The sequence below is a fragment of the Sporisorium graminicola genome, chromosome SGRAM_8 (genome assembly GCF_005498985.1).
Source record: "Sporisorium graminicola strain CBS 10092 chromosome SGRAM_8, whole genome shotgun sequence".
NCBI lineage: Eukaryota > Fungi > Basidiomycota > Ustilaginomycetes > Ustilaginales > Ustilaginaceae > Sporisorium > Sporisorium graminicola.
In genome coordinates, this window is record NC_043738.1 from 1,548,447 (window position 1) to 1,569,017 (window position 20,571).

Here is a 20,571-nt window from a genome sequence, read left to right on the forward strand (position 1 = left end):
GCTCTGGAGGAAGAAAAGCTGCCTTGCAATGCAAACAGAACAACGCTACCTGGAGAATCCGACCGACGTCAATAGTCAGTATCGTCAAACTCGTCGGCGCCCGAGTATGCGTCTGCACCGACCGTTCTCGCATCACGGACCTTTAATCCGCGCGTCAGGTAGGCCTGACTCTTTTCCACCTGTCTGTCCCTCTGCTGCAACAGCGTCTGCCACTGTTTGGCCGTTCGGATCTTGTCCTCGAGCAGCGAGATGGTAGTGGTTGACGTGTACGCGTCGCCGCCATATGTGTCGAATCGAATCACCCAGTCACCGCTGACTGCATCTGGAGCAGTAGAGGGTGTAGATGCTGGGGGAGCGAGATTGGCATGGATCCATCCTTTGCGGACCTGCTCAAAAAAGCACCAAGATCATTGTAGGTGATCACAAGTTAGCATCTGTACGAGCACGAAGGAGCGGTAAGGGGATGCTCTGCACTTACGATGTTTTGAACATCAGAATATACGCTCTGGACCGCATCGGCACCTTGAACGCCGATCCTCTCCGCAATGTCGTTGAGCGAAAGTGCGCTGTACAACTTGGCAAGCCGTTGAATTCTGTGCTGCCTGTGAAGCGCCAAACACCTTCTTACTAGCCCGACGTTTCGATCCTAGAATGAAAACGCAAGGCGGTGAGCATGCCGTTCTTGGAGCAAGTGCATACGAAGACGAACCCACCTTTTCGAAAGCATCGCGCTTCTCGTCAGCAATGCGAAAAACTTCGTCGGCACTCAGGGCGTCGCTTCGCTCGTAAGCCGATGAAAAAGAAGCGTAGGGTTGTGCAAGCTGCTTGAACGACCTTGTGATCGCCTGCGGCGTGTACTGGGGTACGGGCGACGTCTTTCCATCTGCAAGCAGCTGGACCAAGACGAGCTTTTTGTAGGCGTCCATATGGATCGCACTGATTGCCACGGCCGGACTCGATATGCACTGTGCAGATCATGGCAAGACCAGAATATGTATGAAACGTTTCATGGTCAGTATGAAAACAATCCTCCGAAACGTCTGGGCGGCAACTCACCGTCTCTAGCGCATCGATGGCGTCATGCAAGCGTTCGAGCTTGATGTAGATGAGCGCGGCATAGTAAAAGTATTGGAGGACGTCCGATTGGGTCAAAGGCGTGATGGTGGTATCTGCATCGATGAGAGGATGATCGATGAGCATCGTTGCAGCCTCTGCGTATCTTGCTGTTTTGAGATATTGCTGTTGGCAACGACAAGGAAACACACGTAAGACTTGTCAGCAAGAGTAGACACTCGGTGCTGCGGTGTAGGACAGGCGGTGAGCAACTCACATAAGCGAGCAGGGGATGTAGGGTGGTGATGCTCTCTGGTTTGCTCAGGAATCTTGAGGCGAGCGCCTGTAAGAGCTGCAAGGCCGATTCTGGGTTGGTCACTCGGTCTCCGAGGCTGGAAAAGCTGGCTGCCAGCTGTGTGAGCTTGTCGCCGGCAAGCTGCACCTGAGCGAGATCGAATCGCTGTACGAATGCCGTGATGTGCGGCAAGAGGATAGTTGCATTATCTGTTGAGCTTGCTGAATGCGTTGCTCTCGCAGCGAGGATGTAGAGCATTCCTAGCGAGTGCACAGCTGGGTCGAGGGCAGAGAGCGGGTCGATATTGCCTTCGATAGGCTGGCAGAGGATAGTTTCTGAAGCGGAAGAACCAGAAGAAGAAGGAGTATGGGTGCGACTTGAGCTTGGCCCGCTGCGTGCGTTGGACTCTGCATCGGCAGAGGCGTTGCTACTGAGCTTGCGAAGAGCCGGGAGGAGGCTGGATTGCACGCGGGCTAGGTTGGCTGAGCAATCGAGGATGAGCGCGAGGGCGTCCTCGATGCTAGTCAAGAGGGGGATGGTCATCTTGTTGAGTTGATTGTCTCAGAGCACCAGCTCTGTTCGACGGTCAAGAAGCGAGGACGATGATGAAGACGAGATGGGAAGATCAAAGTCGTGAACCGAATCAAGTGTCACTTTGAGCGTTGACCCAAGCGCGCGGCAACAAAGCTCCACATGCGAGGTTTCCCCAACTTCTGGGGTGTAGACGAATCAAAGCCTAACAAACTGCAAAATGGACGCGAGCTTTGATGCGGTTCGACTTCGCGGGCCGAAGCTGTGGGCTGTATGCTGCTGTTGTTGCTGTGTGAGAAGGCGTAAGCGTGCCTGTCGGAGTGTTGTGGTGTATGATTCGCTTCCACAGAGCAGCGACGGCGCCGGCGTGTTGCCGTTGCAGAAATTTCGCGTGTTGCTCCTTCCTCTCTCTCTGACTTTCGCCAACATCATCTAGCTCGACATTTGCTCTTTCGCAACCTCACCACACCATCCCTCTGTCTCAGTATGGCGGTCAAGACGCGAAAGTCGGCAGCAGCTGCCTCGTCCACGGCCGGGGCCTCCTCGGAGCATCTCCACCCCTCTTCTGCTGCTACTGCCAAGTCCAAGCCCAGCACCTCGTCTTCGGCCTCCACTGCCTCCACCGTCCACGGCGACCATAGCACTCACATCCCAGCCCACTCGTCCTCCTCCTCTAGTGCCAAGCGTCGTGTCAATCCCTACGAGGCGGCCAACAGCTGGACATGGAACCCAATCAAGCTCATCGAACGCAAACTCTTCCGCGCTTACTGGAACGTCGAGGCTACTTTTGTGCTGTCCATGCTCGAAGCGTGGGAAGTCTTCCTGGTCATTGTCGTCTTTGTCGTCCTCACGCTGCTGCTTTGGTACTCGCTCATTTACTACTTCCCGCGTCACGCGCAGCAGGTTGCCACACGCGCACTTTACTACGTCTACGGCAACTCGCCGCCTCCTCAACTCGCTGCTGCCGTCACCACTGCCGATACTACGACTGCAAACGCCTCCGCTGCTGCCGTTGCTGCTGCAGCGTCGGCGACAGACGGTGTGCTCGAGAAACTCATCGCTTCGAGCAACCAGCTCTGGGCCAGCTTAGATACCGACAAAGCCGCCAGCGATTCCAACCCCGAAGTCGTTGATCGACTCATCAGCAACTTGAACAAGGTCAAACAGATGATGGGCGGCTCTGCAAAGCCCGACCTTTAGAGTCTGCGAAGGGCCGACATCTTTGGACTCGCTATGTACTTATGCCTTCGAATTCGCATTGGAACCATACTTGCCGCTTTGTGCGTGCAAACGCATCACGAGCTGAGATTGTGTCGCGATCACAAAATAAGAACATCCAGGATGTCGATCTATATTGCAAAGGAAGGCGCGAGAAAAAGAGCACGAGTACAGATCAGAATCCGAGACCGCCACGGGACGTCTTGACCGTAGCCGAGACAGGGTTGGCCATGCCTTGCGAGCTTCCAATGCCGGTTCCCTCGGTCCATCCCATCGCTGCGAGGAGTTTGTGACCAATGTTATCCGCTCCGATCTTGTCCGCCCCGAATCCGACTTCTTCTCCCTCTCTGTTCTTGGGTACCGTTCCTCCTCCGACACCGTACATGCCTCCGCCTCCACCACGACCGCCTTTACCCTTCTTGTTCTTGCCTTTATCCTTAAAATCGCTTCGCCCGGCATCGTTGCCGAACGTGGCGCCCGCATTCGAGTAGACGATGCGCTTCACCTTGCGGTAGTCGATGTTGAGACCGCTCTTGCTCGTCTTGATGAGCGTGGGGAACCGATCGCGCCCATTACCCTTGGACTTGGACTTCAGGTTGTAGGCTGCAGCGAGCAGGTGCACCTCGGCACGCGCAAACTTGTCCATCGGCTGGCACCGCATCGTGTTACGGCCCTTTTCAGCCAAGAAAAGCTGGATCTGCTGGTTGAGCTCGTCCATGTTGACCGCGAACCGCTCGTCCAGTCCCAGCGATGTGATGTCGCTCGAGATGCTCTGTCCGCCAAACGTGAGCAAAGACGCATCGACTGCATCGATGGAGCCAGCAGCCTTGACCGCCGACACGACGTTGTTCGAGTGCGCCTTGAGGCTCGCCCGCATGTCGCGCTTCTCGGCCTTGCGCGCCAGCTTGGCCTGCTTCTTGGTCGACTTGGACTTGCCGCTGCCTGCCTTGCCGTGCGTGTTGGGGAACGGGTTGAGCGCAGCCGCCTGGCGCTCCATAAGACGCTGCTGCTTTTTGCTCGCCTTGCTGGCGCGGTCCTTGTCCCACTGCTGCTGCAGCTCGTCGGCCCATAGGTCGTCGGCGGTGAACTTGCGGCCCTTGCGCTTGCCGTTGCGCGCCGTGGGGATGGAGCCCATGCCGTAGGCAGGATCATCCGAATCGATTTCGTTCTCGTCCATGAGGTCGAAAAAGTCGCCGCGCGAGATGGCGTCGAAGACCTTCCTTTGCTGCCGCTTCGAAGACGTCGCCGATTTGGAGCCGCTTCCGATGCCAGCACCCCCCACCTGCGACGAGAGGGCGCGAATAAACTCTTCGTCCTCATCGGCCCACGAATTCTTGCCGCGGAACATGCCTTCGTCGTCGTCATCATCGTCACTGTCCTCTTCTTCGCTGTCGTCATCACTGTCGTCGTCGCTGTCGTCGTCATCTTCGGATGAATCTTCGCTGAAAATCTCGCTGCTCTCTTCACTGTCGTCATTCTCGAGAATAATGCGGAGCTGCTCGGCGAGATCTTCATCCTCACCGTCGTCGTTGTTGGAAGCATTTTGCGGCTGCGGTTCCTCGAGCGCGTCGGTGGCAGTGTCGACGACACGGTTCTTGGCGCCATCCTCAGCGTCGTCGCTGTCCGCCTCGCTCTCCGTGAGCCATTCTTTGACTTCGTCCATGTGAATCTCATCCTCAATGTCGCCAAAGCCGAGCTGACGACCGCCCTTTTGCGGATCCATGCCGTTCATAAAGCGAATCATGGTGTCCAGATCGGACTTGTCGTCGAGCTGATCCGGCAGCCGGCGCGCCTTGGCTTTACCCTTACCATCTGCTGCGCCCGCTGGCAGGTCTCCGTTGACCGCTTCGATGACCATGCCGTCCGAAGCAAAAAGCTCGCGCTTCTCTGCTTCTTCGTCATTATCTGACGTCTCGTTTGCCTGGCTGAGAATGTTCGACATGTAATCCGCGACGATGGCGTCCTGATCTGCCTTGCGGCTGCGAGCGAGCTGGGCAGCGTTGCGCGAGGCAGCAGCACGGCCTGCATGTGAGCGCTTAGCACGTTGACCGCCACGGCGCTTGGAAGGCACGCCCATCTCCATCGTAATGTCGTTATCCTCATCATCAGACTCCCACTCATGGCGATCGGCCCGAATGGCCTTGGCCAGGATAGGGTCGGTGATCACCTCGCGTTCGTTGCTGCTGCGCGTGATGGAGATGCCAGCGGTGGCAGCTGCGAGGTCGTCTTCTTCAGCGAAATCATCGTCGTCGCCGTCATGGTTCCTGGGCGGGCCGTCGCTGCCCCAGTCGAGGTCTGAATCGCCCTCTCGCGGAATGCGGCGCGGCTTGCGATGCTTAGCTGCTCGGTTCCTTCGGTTGGCTTTGGAACTGGCTGGTACAGCGTCGCCAAGTGCAATTCGGTGCGAGGACGGCGTGTGTGCGTTGACTTGGGCATGCACCAGGGTAGTTGCTAGTTCTTCACCTTCGAGGTCGATAACGAACCCGAGCTGCGTCTCTTCCTGTTTGGTGATCTCTACGTCAGACTCGGCTTCCACAGCTGAGGTGGGAGCCTTGTCCTCGACAGGAACGGCCTGCGACTGTGAAGGAACAAGAATGATCTCTTCATCGTCCTCGTCGGAGGCCCTCGAGAAGCGAGGGATCGCATTAAGCGGAATCGCGCGCTGAACAGTGTCGGGCGCTAGCGAAGATAAGCCATCGACTTTGACAGGGTCAATGCTGCGCTTCGAGGCTGACAGGAAGTTGTCCGCAATGCTAGTTGCTTCGGGCTGGAATGTAGGGAGCGACCATGTCACGGACGCGTTGTCATCTTTGAACATTGACTCGCCCGGGCCGAGCTCCTTGGAGCCGGGGAAAGCTGCAAGCAAAGCATTCACCTGATCACCGTCGTTGCCGGCGGTGTAACTGTCAAAGTCGAAGGTCTGCGTGTCCATGTCTAGGATAGCAGGTACTGCGCGAGGGGGAACATATGGCGCAGCTGTCGATTCCGTTGCTTCTCCCGTCGAGGCGTCTGCTTTGCTCGCCGAACCGGGAACAGGAGGCTTTGCGTTGGACCGGTTCGAGAAACCGAGACCTGCGTGACGTGGAGCCGAAGGATCGCCGCCCGAAGGATCGCCGGGCGGCTGCTGCTGCTGGCTTGCGTCTGTCAATTGTGCAACGGCAGCAGATGGATCGACTGTGGCATCGTCTGGGTCTCTGGGTGGAAGGTTCCCCTTGAGTGGATCGCCGTACTCGCCGGTGGGCTTTACAAAGGCTACCGGCACCCGGAAAGGATTTTGAGCTTGATCCGCTGGGTCGCCGAAGCGTGGAACATTGCACTGCTTTCGTTCGGGCCTACGCAGACCAGGAATGCCGGCGAGATATCTCGAGTCTTCGGTCTCTTCCAGGGGTCGAATTCTGGAACCTCCGCCAGTGCCTCTGCTAGTGTGGAACTCGGGAAATTTGGCGGGCGGCGCATTGGACCGCGGTGCGAAGCGGGGCTTGAAGAGGCTGGCTGGGGTGCCAGGGGTGTTGAAAGTGCGGTGTGGCGTGACAGAGTCCAAGGCGTTGATCGGCTGGTGTGACAATTGCGCTTTCGAAATTTCATCTTGCGGGGAAAGATCTGACTCGAGGTGAGGCTTGACCTTGTGCGTGTAGCCTTTAGGAGGTTCTACGGAGATGTCGGCCTGGTCTTGGTCGTTGTGATCGTCATCATCCTCATCGCCGTCGTCGTAGCCACGGCGATTGCCGCGAGATATGGCGGAATAGTCAAAGCCCACGCGGTTCTGGCCTGACACGGAGAGGTGACCTCCTCGTCCGCGACCTCGGAACGGTCTGCCATCAGCAGAGCCACCGCGTGGAGAGCCGTAACCCGATGGAGAGCCAGCTTCGCCGAAATCACTGCCAAGGATATGACCTTGTCCGCCAAATGGCTGAAAACCACCTCGCCCACCACCCCTTCCGCGACCACGCCCACGCCCACGCCCACGACCTCCGCCACCACGGCCGCGATTCGGTGGGCCGCCACCGCGAGACCCGTTGCCCCGCTTGCCCATAATGCTGATGAGGTCCTATGTGAAAGAGTCGATCCTTGATGCGGCGGACTGCGCTTGCTTTGTGTTGGCGAGGGTCTACTTCTTTGCTCGCTGGTCCAGGTGTCGTTCGTCCGTTCGTCGGCACGTGTGCGAGCGCTGTGTGGGTCGCCTGAGCTTGAGACTTAAAACAGTTCAGCGAGATGGCGCTTGATGTGATGATAAGGACGATCAGAGCGCCGAGTCTGTTTTCCGAATTGGCCTCGCCTCTTCCGCTTGCGAATCGCCTCACCGTGATTGAAGGAAGATCCGAGCGTTCTCCTGACTGCGACTAACTCAGCAAACGTGCAGCAGCCGCCACCAAAAAGTGGAGCTTTGCAGGCCGAGTTCAAGTCAGCACAAACCACGAAAAAAAAGTCGCCGATTAGACGATTTTTCACGCTTGCAGATCTGTGACTCTTTGCAAGATCCAACATTTTCAACTGTGTTGCTTTGCTGTAGACGAGACGCGTCTTGTCGCTGCTCAGCTAGCGAAGAGACAACTGCCAAGAGCGCGTAAAGAGATCACAGGTTCGAGAGGTGTGAAATCGGGTCGCATACAGGAGCAGTCGAGCTCGTTCCGTCACGCGTTTCGCTCAGTAAAGAAGTGTTGGTCTTCTTCGGTACAACTCGAAATGAAGTCTCAACCGCTTCGCTGTCTGTGCGCTGCTTCCATTTCTCCTCTCTTTCTCTCTGCTGTCTTCGTCGTCCTCACTCTTTCATCCTCATCACCACCCTTCTCCGCTTCATGCAATGTCTCTCTACACCCCCTCCTCCAAAGCAGCCAAGAGGCGAGCAGCCAACCTCGGCGCTTCGACCAGCAACCACACATCCACACCCAACCATCTCTCAACATCTTCCTCCTCCAGAATGGTCAACGCACACCACCACATCGATGCAGCGTTGACCGACGAGCAGCGACAAGAGATCAAAGAGGCCTTCGAGCTGTTCGACACAGACAAGGACGGAGCCATCGACTACCACGAGCTCAAGGTCGCGATGCGAGCGCTCGGATTTGACCTCAAGAAAGCCGAAGTGCTCAAACTGCTTCGTGATCACGACAAGACCAACTCCGGTCTTTTGGAATGGGACGACTTTAACAAGATCAGTAGGTACCCGCGCTTTCACACGCGCTCGTGACTCAAAGGCCAAACATGCTGATACGATGAATTCTTGCATTTCATCTATGTCGAAAACTAGTGTCGGAAAAGATCGCATCTCGAGATCCGATGGAAGAGATCCGCAAGGCATTCGCGCTGTTCGACGACGATGGAACCGGCAAAATCTCATTGAGGAACCTTAAGCGCGTTGCAAAGGAGCTGGGCGAAACGCTCGACGACGACGAGTTGCAGGCCATGATCGATGAGTTCGATCTGGATCAGGATGGCGAGATCAGCCAGAACGAGTTCATTTCGATCATGATGGACGATTCTTAGGCCGAAGCACCGCATCGTCTTGATTTTGGTGTTTGGGTTCCGCCCTACTGGCTCTACGCATTGCTGGGCGCGAACATTGTATTTGTATCACCCTCTGTTCATTGGTTTTGTTTCGTACTTGTGGCTCCTTCAGATCGTGTCTCGCCTTTCTGACTTGTGGATCGGTATGGAGCAGAACGTCACCGGCGCAAAAGCGGTCTTATTTTGCTATTCGGTCAAAAGAGACTGCTGTCGGGCAAAGCATCCGAGTCTGAATCGTACACGATCTCCTCCTCGTCATTCACCACAAACGAGTCCTCCGAGTACATATCTTCTGACCCCATCCCCACCCCCCTCCCTCTCGGCTCGCTCGATGGGATCTGCGCCCTCCTCACCTCTCTGGTCCTGTTCGGCGTCAACGGATCGCCAAACTTGCCGCCCACACCCGGGAATGGCGCATGACGCACCCTTTGGAAGTCGGGCGGCGCAGCTTGCGACATGATCGACTGCATGTAGATGCTCTGCTGATGATACCCGCGCGGCGCCTGTGTTGGCATAAAGTCGCCCACGGCTTCGCGGTCCGAGTCGTCCTCGTCCGAACTACCCAGCCCGGAATCATGCTCGTCGCGCTCCCCATGCATTTCTTCGTCAGTAGACCGCTCCGCTTCGTACTGGAATAAGGCTCGAGACGTGGGTGAGTTGGTGATTTTCCGCTTCTTCTTTGCCCCCCCACGAACACTGCGCGCACCATCGTCACGTCCTGCCGCAGCTTTCTTACCTTTCTTGCCCTTCAGCTCGCCCTGCTCGCCTACGTGAGCTCTCTTTTCGTCGTCGTCGTCGTCTTCATCGTCCACGATGCGCACCTTGGCGCGCGAGCGAGTTCGGCTCTTAGCGGCAGTAGGACTTGTGTCCGCGCCAGTACGTGTGACCTTGCTCGAGGAGGAAGAAGCTCTCTGCAGCCGGCCGCCACGTTTCGCCGGTGCCTTGATCGGCGACGACGAGGCCGGATCGGGGTCGGCCTCCTCAGTCATGGGATGCGAAGATGCAGTGAGGTTCGAGGCGACATCAGGAGATTCGATAATGACGCGTTTGCTGCGAGCACCACCCACACGGCGCGGAACAGAGTCGGGCGGACCCATGGAGCTCTTGGCCGGCGACTCGACCCTTTTCGGCGGAGCTGATCGAGTGGCTTCAGATTCCTCCTCTTGAGCTTTGGTACGCTTTGCCTCTTCCTCCATGAGCTGTGCCATCAACGGGTGTGGTTTGTACCTCTCGACCGGTCGCGGCGAAGGCGTCGCGGGCGAGAGCAGCATTGGCTCCAGCCGCTGAGCGTCGTTCTTGCTTGCACTCGTCGTATTGGCGAGAGGACTGGAAAACCTATCGTCTTCCGAGCGCTTCTCCGTCGTACGATACTTGGACTGGGCCTCCTCCTCGAGGCGTGTAAGCGCATTCTCCATCGACACGTCGAACGTCAAGTCGGCTCCAAACTCGTCCTCGTCGTCCTCGTCACTGTTTGCCACCGCTGTAGCAATTCCTCTGCTGCGTGGAGATTTGGTGTTAGGGACGCTCTTGTGCTCGCTTTGGACATGGCCGCTAGAAGAAGAGTCGATCGCGTCCTTACCATTGCGCAGAGAAAGAATGCCTGAGCTCGTCGTGCTGCAACCCGAGCTTCGGAGGCCTACGCCGAGCTTCTTACCGCGTGTACTCGTGCCGCCAGCTGATAGAGGTCGTGGGGAAGATGAAGCACTGGGAAGCGGGGCCGTCTCGATGCCATCAGATGTGCCAGAAGCAGCTTGTGCGGAGGAGCTGATGCTCGAGCTCGTGTTGAGCTTTCTGATCAAGGGCGACGGCGAGAACGACGGCGAGCTTGGCGGTGAAGAGACGATTCGTCTGGCTGCTGCCGAAGGTCTCAGCCTAGGCGGACGCAATTCGAGTGAGAGATTCTCTTTTTCAAATTCGGCATCAAGCTCGTCCGAGGCAATAGTGAGCAGACGTCGCACCCTCTGGCTGTGCGTCTCGTTGGAAGGCGGGACGACAGGACCGTTGCCGTCCGAATCCTCGTCGCTGCTGCTGATGGGTCGCTTGCGTTTCGTCAGCGTGGATGCTTTGCGGAAGCCCTCGATGATGTTGCCGCCTTCGGGCATGTTGCGCTTCGGATCTTTCTTGGGCTTGGCAGTTTTCGCCGCCCGAGGTGCTCGGGTGGGCCTGCCTTCCGAGACCATTGAAGGCTCGAATTCGGGCTGCTCTACCTCCTTGAGCAAAGGCTGAGGAGAAATGTGGTCCGGCACCATGCGATCGACATCGTCAAAGAGCTCAACGTGCATGCGCGAATCGACCTCCTTCTGCACCGCCTTGTAGTTGTCCTTGGAATGCTGCCAGTTGTGCTGCTCGCGTCCCTCGGACACGAGCACCGCGATCTTGCCCTCTCGCTTTCGACCGGTTCGGCCGATGCGCTGCAACATGCGGATCGAGTCCTTGACGGCTTCGTAACAGACGGTGAGGTCCACCGATCCAATGTCCAGCCCTTCTTCGCCGATGGAAGTGGCGACGAGCACATTGTACTTGCCTGCCTTGAAATCGTTGATGACGCGCTCCTGGTCCTTTTGCGACATGCCCTTCTTGCCGCTCTTGGCCTTGCTCTGTCCTACAAACTCGGTCGCCTTGAAGCCGGAGTCGTTGAGAAAGCTGACGATCTCGTCGCAGCACTCGCGGTACGAGCAAAACACCATGACCCGCGTATCGGCTTGCGACGAGCTTGCAAAATTGGCCAAGTCGCCTGATTTAGGTGTGTTGCCAAAGACATCGTGCCCGCTCTCGGCGTAGGCCTCTGCATTGTGCACCTGCTCTGCCTTGACGCTGTCAAAGTGCTCGATCAGGACGTTGCGCAGCTTGAGCATCTTGGGATGCAAGATACGTCCTTTGTGATCTTGCATGAGCTCGAGCTCGCGTATGATCTCGGCAAAGGTAGTGTTTGTGTTGGCATACGTCTGCTGCTTGTTGGTGGACGCCTTTGCTCCCTTGGCGTTGTAGCCCATGGAGCGCTCCTTGAGACGGTTGTAGAACATGGTGGGGGACTGCTCCATAAGGTATTGCATGGATAGCGCCATGTGGCTGAGCTCCTTGATGTTGGCCTGCAGATAGCCCTTGGTGCGCAGGATGGCCGCGCGGCTTCTGTCTTTCTGGATGGCATTGACGGCAAACGGGTGAAGAAAGACCGGGTCCTGGTTGCGGAGGAGACCGGCTTTCATGAGCGGGTCCATCTGGGTCTGCATGAGCTTGGCCCAGTTGTCCTTGACCGTGTTGAGATCTTTGCCGAGCGTGACGTGGACGATCTCTTCGCGCTTGCGGAACATGTAGCGCTGCACGTCGATGGCCTCTTCAGTGCGAATCTCGATCTGATTGATGTGGAGCTGGTCGACGACCTCTTGAACGCTGTCCGCATCCTTGCCCGGTGTGGCCGAGAGCGCAAGCACGCGAAAGTGAGGATTGACGTCCATGAGGAGGCCGATGATATTACCGTATGCGTAGCGGCCGCGTGCTTTGTGCGCCTCATCGACGACGACGCAGACAACATCGCGTGGATCGCAGCGTTTGTGGAGGATATCGTTCTCGAGCGTCTGGGGCGTCATGTAGAAGATGCGTTTCGTGAGCCAGTAGTCGCCACGGGTCGCACCGGCTTTGCTGCCGGTTAAGTCGATGGCACAGTCCCAGGGCAGACCACAGATGCGATGGCAGGCGGTCTTTTGCTGGTCGACAAGAGGACGGGAAGGAGCCAGAAAGAGGATCTTGCCGTCAGGATACCATCGGAAGAAGTTGAGGATGACGACGGCGGCAATGAATGTCTTGCCGAGACCGGTGGGTAGAGCAGCGAGCACGTTATTGAAGAGAGCTTTTTGGACGATGTTGTACTGATAGTCTCGCTTTTCCATGTTGGTGGGGTAAATCCAGGTCTTTGCTGCCTCGAGATCGATTTTGCACTTTTGCGGGAGCGGAGGAGGTAGGCTCTTGCGAATATCGGCGGGAGCGGCTGGGAGGACATTGGTATACCTGCTGTCCTGGTCCCAGTCGCGTTCCACCTTGCCCTTTCCCTTGGGGCTTGTTGTGCCGGGAGTGTCATAGTCAAAGTCGAGGGCATCTACGTCGAGAGGAGCACCGTACTCGTCCTTCTCGCGGTTCTTGGCGTTCTCACGGTGCAGGTAGGCCTCCCTGTCCCATGTTTTGGTGCCTACTTTGGTCTGCCAGGGCAAGCGGTAGCTTGAGGATGTTTTGGTAGAGTCAGAGGGGCCTGCCGGAGCCGCAGAGGTGGAAGCGGACTGCGACGAGATAGCGATATGGCCCGGACTGGACGAGGTCACCTTTGCGGTACGAGACTGGCTGATGGTTGCAGGTTTGCCGAAGAGGGTCATTTGACGAGCAGCTCCAGAAGATGCGGGTGGGTTGGAGGAGTTGGATCCGGTAGAAGTTATCCGCTGCATCGGCCTTGCGGATGTGGAAGCGGCAGCGGAAGGGCCAGCTCTATGAAAAGATGATGAGCCAACCTTCGCGAGCTGGGCCACACTAGAGGCATTGCCGCCCTTGCTGATAGCCGACAGCGCCTGGATGCGTGGTGGAGACTGCGGGTTCGATGGCGATAGCGCCTGGTAAGCTGCCCCCGCGTTAATGACGAGCTTGTTCTCGATCTGGTCGAGCTGCAGCAGTGCGGAATCATCCAAGCCAAAGTCGTCGAACTCGTCGATATCTTCAAGCTCATCCACGGGGTCAGCCATGTTGGCGGTGCTACAAGAGCGTGGGACTATACGATTGTAGCCGTTGGATGACAATGCAAGGTATGTTGAGGGTCGAGCCCGACGATGGTTGTGACAATGCGAGAAACGGTGAATTAGATCAAGAGGCAAAGCATGTTTGTGAGTGTGTATGTGTGTGTTGCCGCAATGTGGTGAAGGTGTGGAAGCAGAATGCGGATCGATCCACTATATCCAAGTTGGAACAGGAGATGGGGAAAGGTCGAACCGATTGTGAAGTGCTCAGTCGAATGAACGAGTGTGTGATGTGCGACCATGGACCGAGACTGTCCCGATTTTGCGATCGAAGCGCTGCTGCGTCGAGCTCCCTTGCTAAGCTTGCGCTTTGCTGTGAGGTACCCAGACAAGGAAGATTCGATGAATGCCAGAAGGATGAAAAGACGAAGGTGTCGCGGTGATCCCCGACTCGGAAGCGGTCCGAAGCTTGTGTGGTAGCTGGTGGCGTCACAGCAAACTCAGCAATTTTGCCTCAGAAGAGAGACCAACACCTCCACGCAGGCTGAGAAACGTACGCGCGCTGCCTGCTCTTCCTGTCGTCGCGTAAAAAGGCGGCGTGATTTTCAACAAGGATCGTCGAATCGGCAATGCCTCGCCTCCATCGCCGATACAGCTGCTTTGGAAGAAAAAGTGGAGTTGATGCTGCCCTTTGAGAGACGCTCCTCGTGGCTCTCCTCCTCATCCTGCCTCCGTGAACGTGCCTGCTCCTTCCATCGGCGGACGACACTGGAGACGCATATTCCTCCTAGCGAATCCCGGAGAACAGATCTCTGGCCTGTCGTCGTGTCCACGTACAGCAATGGCGAGCTCCGGCTTGTTTCGCGTTGCCGCTGCTGGCGTTCGCACACGAGCAGCCGTGCTTCCGTCGATTAGATCCTCGCTCTCTCAAAACGCGTTACCATATAGGCTCGCGCCTTGCAGTCAGAGAGGCTTTGCATCGTCTTCAGCGGCCTTCTCATCCGCAGGCTCCACCACCCAACTACCCGTCAAGGATGCCATCTCCTCAACAACAACAACAACATCAACAGCAGCAGCAGCAGCAGCAGCAGCAGAAGATTCGGCAAGCGCCGCAACGCAAACCGTTGCCGAGTCCGATGTGGTTGCCGGAGGATTTGAATTTCTCCAACCTTGGGTTCCCACCATCAACAACCTCGCCGATACTATGCATCTCAGCGGACCATACGCGCATGCGCTATCTATCTTCATCCTCGCCTTTGCGGTGCGTACCGCGGTCACGCTGCCTATGACATTATGGCAACGGAACAAGACGCGAAAGTTGACCGAGAAGGTGCTGCCAGAGTGGGAGATCATGAAGGAACGCATCCCCCTGGAAGTACGAGCGAGGTGCAGGAGAGCGGGCATGTCGTACGAGGCGTTCGAACAAGAGGCGCAAAAGGAGCTTAAGGCGAAGCTCACCGAATTGCTCCGCAAACATAATGCTTCGCCTTTGCCCGCGTTTGTCGGACCGGCCATGGTCACTATTCCGGTATTTTTGCTCATGACTGCGCTGCTACGTCAGTGTGCGCTCGACCCAACCTCGCCGTTGACCTCAGAGGTGCTGCCTTGGTGGTCGCCGTCGCCGGATCTCGCTCAACAGTTCAAGGCGAGCACCGCCATCTTAGCAGACCGCGGATTCGACGAAGCAGCCATCGCCAAGCTCAAAGGCACCATGGGTGGGCCAACCCTTGTCGACAAGGACTCCACCATGATCGGCCCGCTCACGTTTGGAATGCTGACGCTGGCCAATACCGAATTGAACAGTTGGAGCAGGAGGAGCATCGCCAAGATCAGAGCCGTCACTTCGGGCAGATCGGATGCAGCGGCTAGGACGGCAGAGAAGCTGTTGGCGGATAAACCGGCTGGGACACCGGCGCAGGCAAAGCAGGACGACGACGATGAACCCCAAAGAGCTAGAATCATCACCAACGCTTTGCGAGTCTTGGCTATCGCTTTCATCCCTATTGCGTGTCAGGCACCAGGTGTAAGTTCTTATTTCGACTTTCCGAACAGCGAGACTGGTGTGCGTACGTATACTGACCAACTTGCTTGCATCTTTGCTGATACACAGGTGCTGGTCATCTACTGGCTTTCGTCAGGTATCTACACTCTGATTCAGAACTCGGTTCTCGCCGTCATGGATCGTCGCTCAGAAGTCATCAAGGCCGCTCGCAAGCAGCAGCTTCTTCAACAGCCGCGATAGACTCATCTCAGCATAGAGCTGTGGCCTTTTCCCAGCATTGCCGTCCATCGCTAGCACAAAACGGGATCGTGACGGTTCAGAAACAGAACTTCTCCTCATGAGAGCCACAGTGAACAAGCGCGGAACCGTAATCGTGTGAATTGAGATAAATACTCTATGTATAGTGTACAGATGCATGAGCGTGTTAGAGACAGAGAAGCGAATCACTTCTCACCTGGCCGCCTCACACCGCGCACACGGATCCGCTCTGCGGTCTGCACCCTCGCGCCCCATCTGTGCGTCAAAGCAAGCCAACAAGCGAACAAATGTCAGCAATCTATCTAGCAGTTACCGCATCTTTGGCTGGGTAGCACACTTACCCTCGAACCTTCTTCTTTGGCTTTGCATCAATGACAAATGCTTCTGGGTCGGCGCCTTGTCTGAACTTTTCTCTCGCCCAGAGGAAGAACCTCCTGTCCTTGGTGGTGACGCCGGCTTCTTTCAATTGATCCGAGCGGATGGTGAAGATGTTGGACCATTCCTCCCCGATAGCCGATGTGAGCGACGAGTTCGAGGCAAGGTCGCGGCGTGCGCGAGAGATGGAGCTGAGGAACGTCGCTGGGTCAGAGATGGTTCCTGTACAAGAGCAGCGCGAACGTAAAGCGTAATATGAAAGAAGCAGTCAGAGGTGGAAGATCGAAATGAGAAAGAATCGCAGGAAACAGCGACAAGGAGGCTTACCTTGAGGTTTTGGAATAGGTTTCAGTGCCGACGACGCCGCTGCTACTGCTGTGGTTGTGGTGAATGTTCTCGAGCAAGATGCCTTTGCCGAGGCCAGCGCGCTCGTTGTGAGTCTGGTAAGCATTTTGATGGTGATGATCACAATCCTTTTGCGAAGTGGTTAGGGGACGACGACGTGTAAAGGTCAAGGTGCAAGGCGTACCAGATCGTGTGAGAAGAATGCTATTTGCAACCTCGAAAAGTTCTCGGAAGTCGCAGCCAGCCGGCTTCACGGGATCACGTGGATCGTTTTGTCCCACTCTCCTTTTGTTTACCAGCGAGGTCTGACATTCACACTTTTATTTTGCCCTTACACGCTCTACCTGACAGCTCTCTTGGGCTACTCATCACTGACCTCAACCATCACGCACGCAGCAGGCTATACAATCAGCACTTCGAGGAACGAGTTCGGGCAATCAAGGAACGAAAAAGTATTCACCAGGGAAAAAAACTAGGAGCAAAGAGCGAGCAAAGGATGACGGATCAGAGCTACAAGGTGCGGATCCCTCTCTAGAGATATCCAGAGGGCGATCGACACCGAGGACCACGTCGATAATGATGAAGCGAAAGCATAGGGCAGGAGTGCTGCGCTACGGTCGCAATGGAAGGCGGTGCTTTCTAAAGGCGGTCAATCGAGCTCTTGTGATGGCGAGCGTGCAGGCCACTTCGGCGAAGGATATCGTCGTGGCCCATCCCCGCCGATCGAGCCACAGCAGCCGAGCCATGCTCAAACTCGGAAGCGTTTCTTGCGTCGAGCATCTCCTCGTTTCTGCGCGCCGCTGCACCAGGCAAGTTGGTCTCGCCCGCTACCGGCTGCGTGCCAATCTTACCGTTGCCCACCATGACCATCTTGCCTTGGCTCGGCACGCCGTCAACGACAACAAATGCGAGCGCGGGACCAGGTGCAAACAGGTTCGGGTTGGGCGGGAGCTGGGCTACGCTGAGAGTACTACCTTGACGACTGGTCTTGAGCTCGATCATGCGTTGGCCCATGTTCATCCCGTGGGAAGAGAACCCGGTGCGGACGAGGACCACCTTGGTCTTCTGTGCAGCTGCAGCAGAGTTGAGTCGGATGGTGAAGGCGTTTCCGCCGTACGAGAAGGTGCGTGGAAGATCTGCGTTGGAGGGACGAGGCGAGTCGTAGAATTCAGGGTACCATCGCTCGACACGGTACTCTGTGGGGAATTTGACGTTGTAGTTGACGTCAGCGTTGGGGTTGGAGCCCGAGACAAGGATGGACGAGTCGGGAAGCAGCGTGGCGGACGAGTGGTAAAGGCGACCGATGTTGGTGCTTCCCACGCGCTTCCAGCGGTTGCCTTTGCTCGCCTTGGGGTTGTACACCAGCGGCTGGTACGACGGGTTGTCGCCGTACGACTCACCAACAGGGCGACCGACGGCGTTCGGGTTGGTGTTGTAGCCCGCGACTCCCGTCGTGACACCGTTGCCGAACCAGAGCGTGCCATCGGGAAGCTGGATAAACTGGCCCATGGAGCGACCCTGGGGCAGGTCGTCGACAGCTTCCCACGAGGCGCCCTTCAGAGGGCTGATCTGCTCGCACGACGTTGACGATGGGATCTCACTGACGGCAATGGTCGGTCCTCCTTCGTTACCCCAGTTGCCCACCTTGCCCAGACTCATACCACCACAAAAGAGGATCGTCTCCTTGTATCCGTCATCAGGACTCAGAGGCAGCAGCGCCGAGCCTCCCGAGGCAGGGTAGACACGAGGCGCACCAGGAATGTGTGGAAGCGCGCGCTCGCTCTGATGCTTGTAGTCCCACAGGATCGCCTCCCTTCCCGCCTGGACGAACACCTCGCCCGACGACATGAGGTATGTGATAGGATACAGCGAGAGGGGCACAGTGCGTTGCAGGATCGGCATCTGACGACTGCCTCCGTCGCCCCTGGGAGGGTAGAACTCGTACGTGGGGTTGTTCGATCCTTGGCTGGGCACAAAGCCTCCATCGCGCATGCCTCCGAGGATGATGTTGGTTCCGTCTCCAAGAGGCTCGACGGTGGGGTACCATCTCTCCGTGTTGAGCTGGTTGCTCGCCTGGTCGTCCCACTGGCATTGCTGGTCGTCGCAAGGACTGATGAAACGAAGAGCCCTGCCGCCGTTGTATGCGCCGTATCCCGCACCTGCTTTAGCGGTGGCTCCGTTGGTGGTGACGGCCTTGTTGCCGCCCGTCACCAGCCACCTGCCGTTGCCGAGCGTCATTCCGCCGGCACAGAACGTGTTGGAACGCACTTCCATGGTGCGGTAGTTGTTCGAGTTGATGTCGTACTCGACGGCCCAGGCTGGGTGACCATTGACCTGGACCGGGTTGTTTTCGGTCTTGTCGAGGATGTAGACCTTTTGTTCCGTTCCAAGGAACATCATCTGAGCCGATACGCCCGACTTACCCACGACTTCCATGGTGCCAGCTTTGCCCGCAGCGACACCGCTGCCGGTGCCGGCCAGAAGAACAGCGCCAAGCACCATGCCCTTGAGCAACATCGTTTGGGTCGAGATCGTCATTTTCGTCCTCTGGTGGGTGACGGGTTCGTGTATACTGTGCTGGCGTTCTTAAGGTTGGTGGACTGTTGTTGGAAGACGCTGTCCTTGACTAACGAGGGTAGAAGTAGTGACAAAGGGACTGGAAACGAGCGGTAGTTAGCAGTGAGTGTTGACAAAAGAATGTGATACCGCTTCGTTGTTGACCGCGGTCGAGTCTAAGGAAGAGAACGTCTGGAGAGGGGAGGGAGAAAGGGGAGGGTGCCGGTAGAGAGGAGAGTGCTTGATGGTGGAGAGAAAACAAGAGGGCGAGAGAGGTAGGTTAATGAAGGGCCAAGGGATGTCGAGAGCGTACTTCAGAGCCATGACCAAAGCAAACGGAGGGATGTAGCTGAACAGAGCTCTCAGTAGTACGCGTATCAGCATTGCTGCTGCTGTGTACTTGCGATACAGTGCTTCATTCGTGAGTGGGCGCTTCCCTCGCCTTCGAAGCGAGGTTGTACGCTGACAAAGTCCAACAGCGTTGCACGGGTCAGCCAGCTGAACGGAGCTGACAGCTTGTTGACGGACGCAACGGCTCTGAAATACACAAGAGCCTTTACATTCAGGGGGATAGTAACCGTTGCACTCTGCAACCCACAAAGACGCAACCGCACCTTGTGGGTGGAGAGCAATTCAGCCTCATTTCGATGCCGAGAAATGGACAGGCCAAGGAACGGAACGACAACCGTGGGATCGAAGGCAGCCCTGGTAGCGAAGGATCGACGGGAAGCCTCATCGGTCATTAGCTCAGGCACACGAAAAGCAAACAACGCAAACAAGCTGTCATGTAGCGAAGCCGCTCAACAGCATTTCCGCCGACTCGAAGGTGCTCGGCTGCTCGGAGCGACAACGGTGAAGCCGGTTCTCGCATAGTCTCAGGAATGGTACCGTCGTTCGCAGCGAACAAGAGTGGCGAGAGAACAAAGGGGTGGTGTGGAGTTTCTTGGCATTTGAGGAACGGCAGCCCGTCATCGGCTGCTCTGGTGCGTTTTGAGAGAGAACTGCAACAGCTCTCGGAGCGTGGAAAGTCGTTCATCCTCCGTTAGATGCCTCCTGCGCATGCTGAACAGCGTATGTATTGGACCCCTCTGCAGCATTTCAGCATTGCATGCATGCATAAAACAGTATGCCTCCCACCCACCTGTCCAAATCACTTTTCTGCTCACCCCACGTACACGCGCCCCCACAAGCATGCCAACAAGCCCAACTAGAGTTTCTCTTCCGCGTTTACCTCAGTCGCAATCCTCGTTCCATGTCGAGCGACGTCAAGCTCAGACGAAGCCTGTCGATGTTCGACCGTCGATCCTTGAGCACAGCCACAATACATGCAAGCCCAAGAAACATGAACCGAGACAACTTTCAACGCCGTCGGTGACCACACGAACGCGGAGAATGGCATGTGATGAAGAACGAACCTTTTTCTTTTGGCCACTGAGGCGCATTGTCGATCTTGCAAGATGCGAGATGATTCAACTCTGCTGCCAACATAGCGGAGGAGAAGCGAGCAACTGAGACGGGGAGTCGCTTGACGGCGGGGATGCGAGCCGTGTTGCCGTGCATCGCCTGAGTCAAGCGAGAGGGCGCGTGTTCGTCGATGCACATTTTGACAGCTGGCACTAAAAGAGGTGTTCTGCAGCGGAAGTGCTAACTTTGGTCTGCTAGTTGGGCTGTAACCGGACAATTGCCACACGGCACTTGCTGGGGTCAGGTGCTCTTCT

At 56.7% G+C, this 20,571-nt stretch overlaps 8 protein-coding genes across 8 annotated transcripts; 3 read left to right on the top strand and 5 right to left on the bottom strand.

Annotated features, from left to right (window-relative positions):
- Positions 1-68: 68 nt before the first annotated feature.
- EX895_006280 (uncharacterized protein) lies at positions 69-1,891 on the bottom strand (the record flags this gene model as incomplete). The annotated part of the gene is made up of 5 exons (XM_029886872.1): positions 69-386; positions 479-646; positions 714-965; positions 1,057-1,239; positions 1,331-1,891. The coding sequence occupies 5 exons, from the start codon at positions 1,889-1,891 to the stop codon at positions 69-71; spliced, it is 1,482 nt and encodes a 493-aa protein (XP_029737185.1).
- A 474-nt stretch (positions 1,892-2,365) lies between these two features.
- On the top strand, positions 2,366-3,079 carry EX895_006281 (uncharacterized protein; the record flags this gene model as incomplete). Its single annotated transcript, XM_029886873.1, has 1 exon — positions 2,366-3,079. The coding sequence occupies one exon, from the start codon at positions 2,366-2,368 to the stop codon at positions 3,077-3,079; it is 714 nt and encodes a 237-aa protein (XP_029737186.1).
- Positions 3,080-3,272: 193 nt separating this feature from the next.
- Positions 3,273-7,130, bottom strand: EX895_006282 (uncharacterized protein; the record flags this gene model as incomplete). The annotated part of the gene is made up of 1 exon (XM_029886874.1): positions 3,273-7,130. The coding sequence occupies one exon, from the start codon at positions 7,128-7,130 to the stop codon at positions 3,273-3,275; it is 3,858 nt and encodes a 1,285-aa protein (XP_029737187.1).
- A 768-nt stretch (positions 7,131-7,898) lies between these two features.
- EX895_006283 (uncharacterized protein) lies at positions 7,899-8,581 on the top strand (the record flags this gene model as incomplete). The annotated part of the gene is made up of 2 exons (XM_029886875.1): positions 7,899-8,253; positions 8,346-8,581. The coding sequence occupies 2 exons, from the start codon at positions 7,899-7,901 to the stop codon at positions 8,579-8,581; spliced, it is 591 nt and encodes a 196-aa protein (XP_029737188.1).
- A 215-nt stretch (positions 8,582-8,796) lies between these two features.
- On the bottom strand, positions 8,797-13,326 carry EX895_006284 (uncharacterized protein; the record flags this gene model as incomplete). The annotated part of the gene is made up of 1 exon (XM_029886876.1): positions 8,797-13,326. One exon carries the CDS (start codon positions 13,324-13,326, stop codon positions 8,797-8,799), a length of 4,530 nt encoding a protein of 1,509 aa, XP_029737189.1.
- An 832-nt stretch (positions 13,327-14,158) lies between these two features.
- On the top strand, positions 14,159-15,559 carry EX895_006285 (uncharacterized protein; the record flags this gene model as incomplete). Its single annotated transcript, XM_029886877.1, has 2 exons — positions 14,159-15,340; positions 15,428-15,559. 2 exons carry the CDS (start codon positions 14,159-14,161, stop codon positions 15,557-15,559), a joined length of 1,314 nt encoding a protein of 437 aa, XP_029737190.1.
- A 203-nt stretch (positions 15,560-15,762) lies between these two features.
- EX895_006286 (uncharacterized protein) lies at positions 15,763-16,403 on the bottom strand (the record flags this gene model as incomplete). The annotated part of the gene is made up of 3 exons (XM_029886878.1): positions 15,763-15,832; positions 15,919-16,174; positions 16,280-16,403. The coding sequence occupies 3 exons, from the start codon at positions 16,401-16,403 to the stop codon at positions 15,763-15,765; spliced, it is 450 nt and encodes a 149-aa protein (XP_029737191.1).
- Positions 16,404-16,936: 533 nt separating this feature from the next.
- Positions 16,937-18,835, bottom strand: EX895_006287 (uncharacterized protein; the record flags this gene model as incomplete). The annotated part of the gene is made up of 1 exon (XM_029886879.1): positions 16,937-18,835. One exon carries the CDS (start codon positions 18,833-18,835, stop codon positions 16,937-16,939), a length of 1,899 nt encoding a protein of 632 aa, XP_029737192.1.
- Between the last annotated feature and the right edge of the window lie 1,736 nt (positions 18,836-20,571).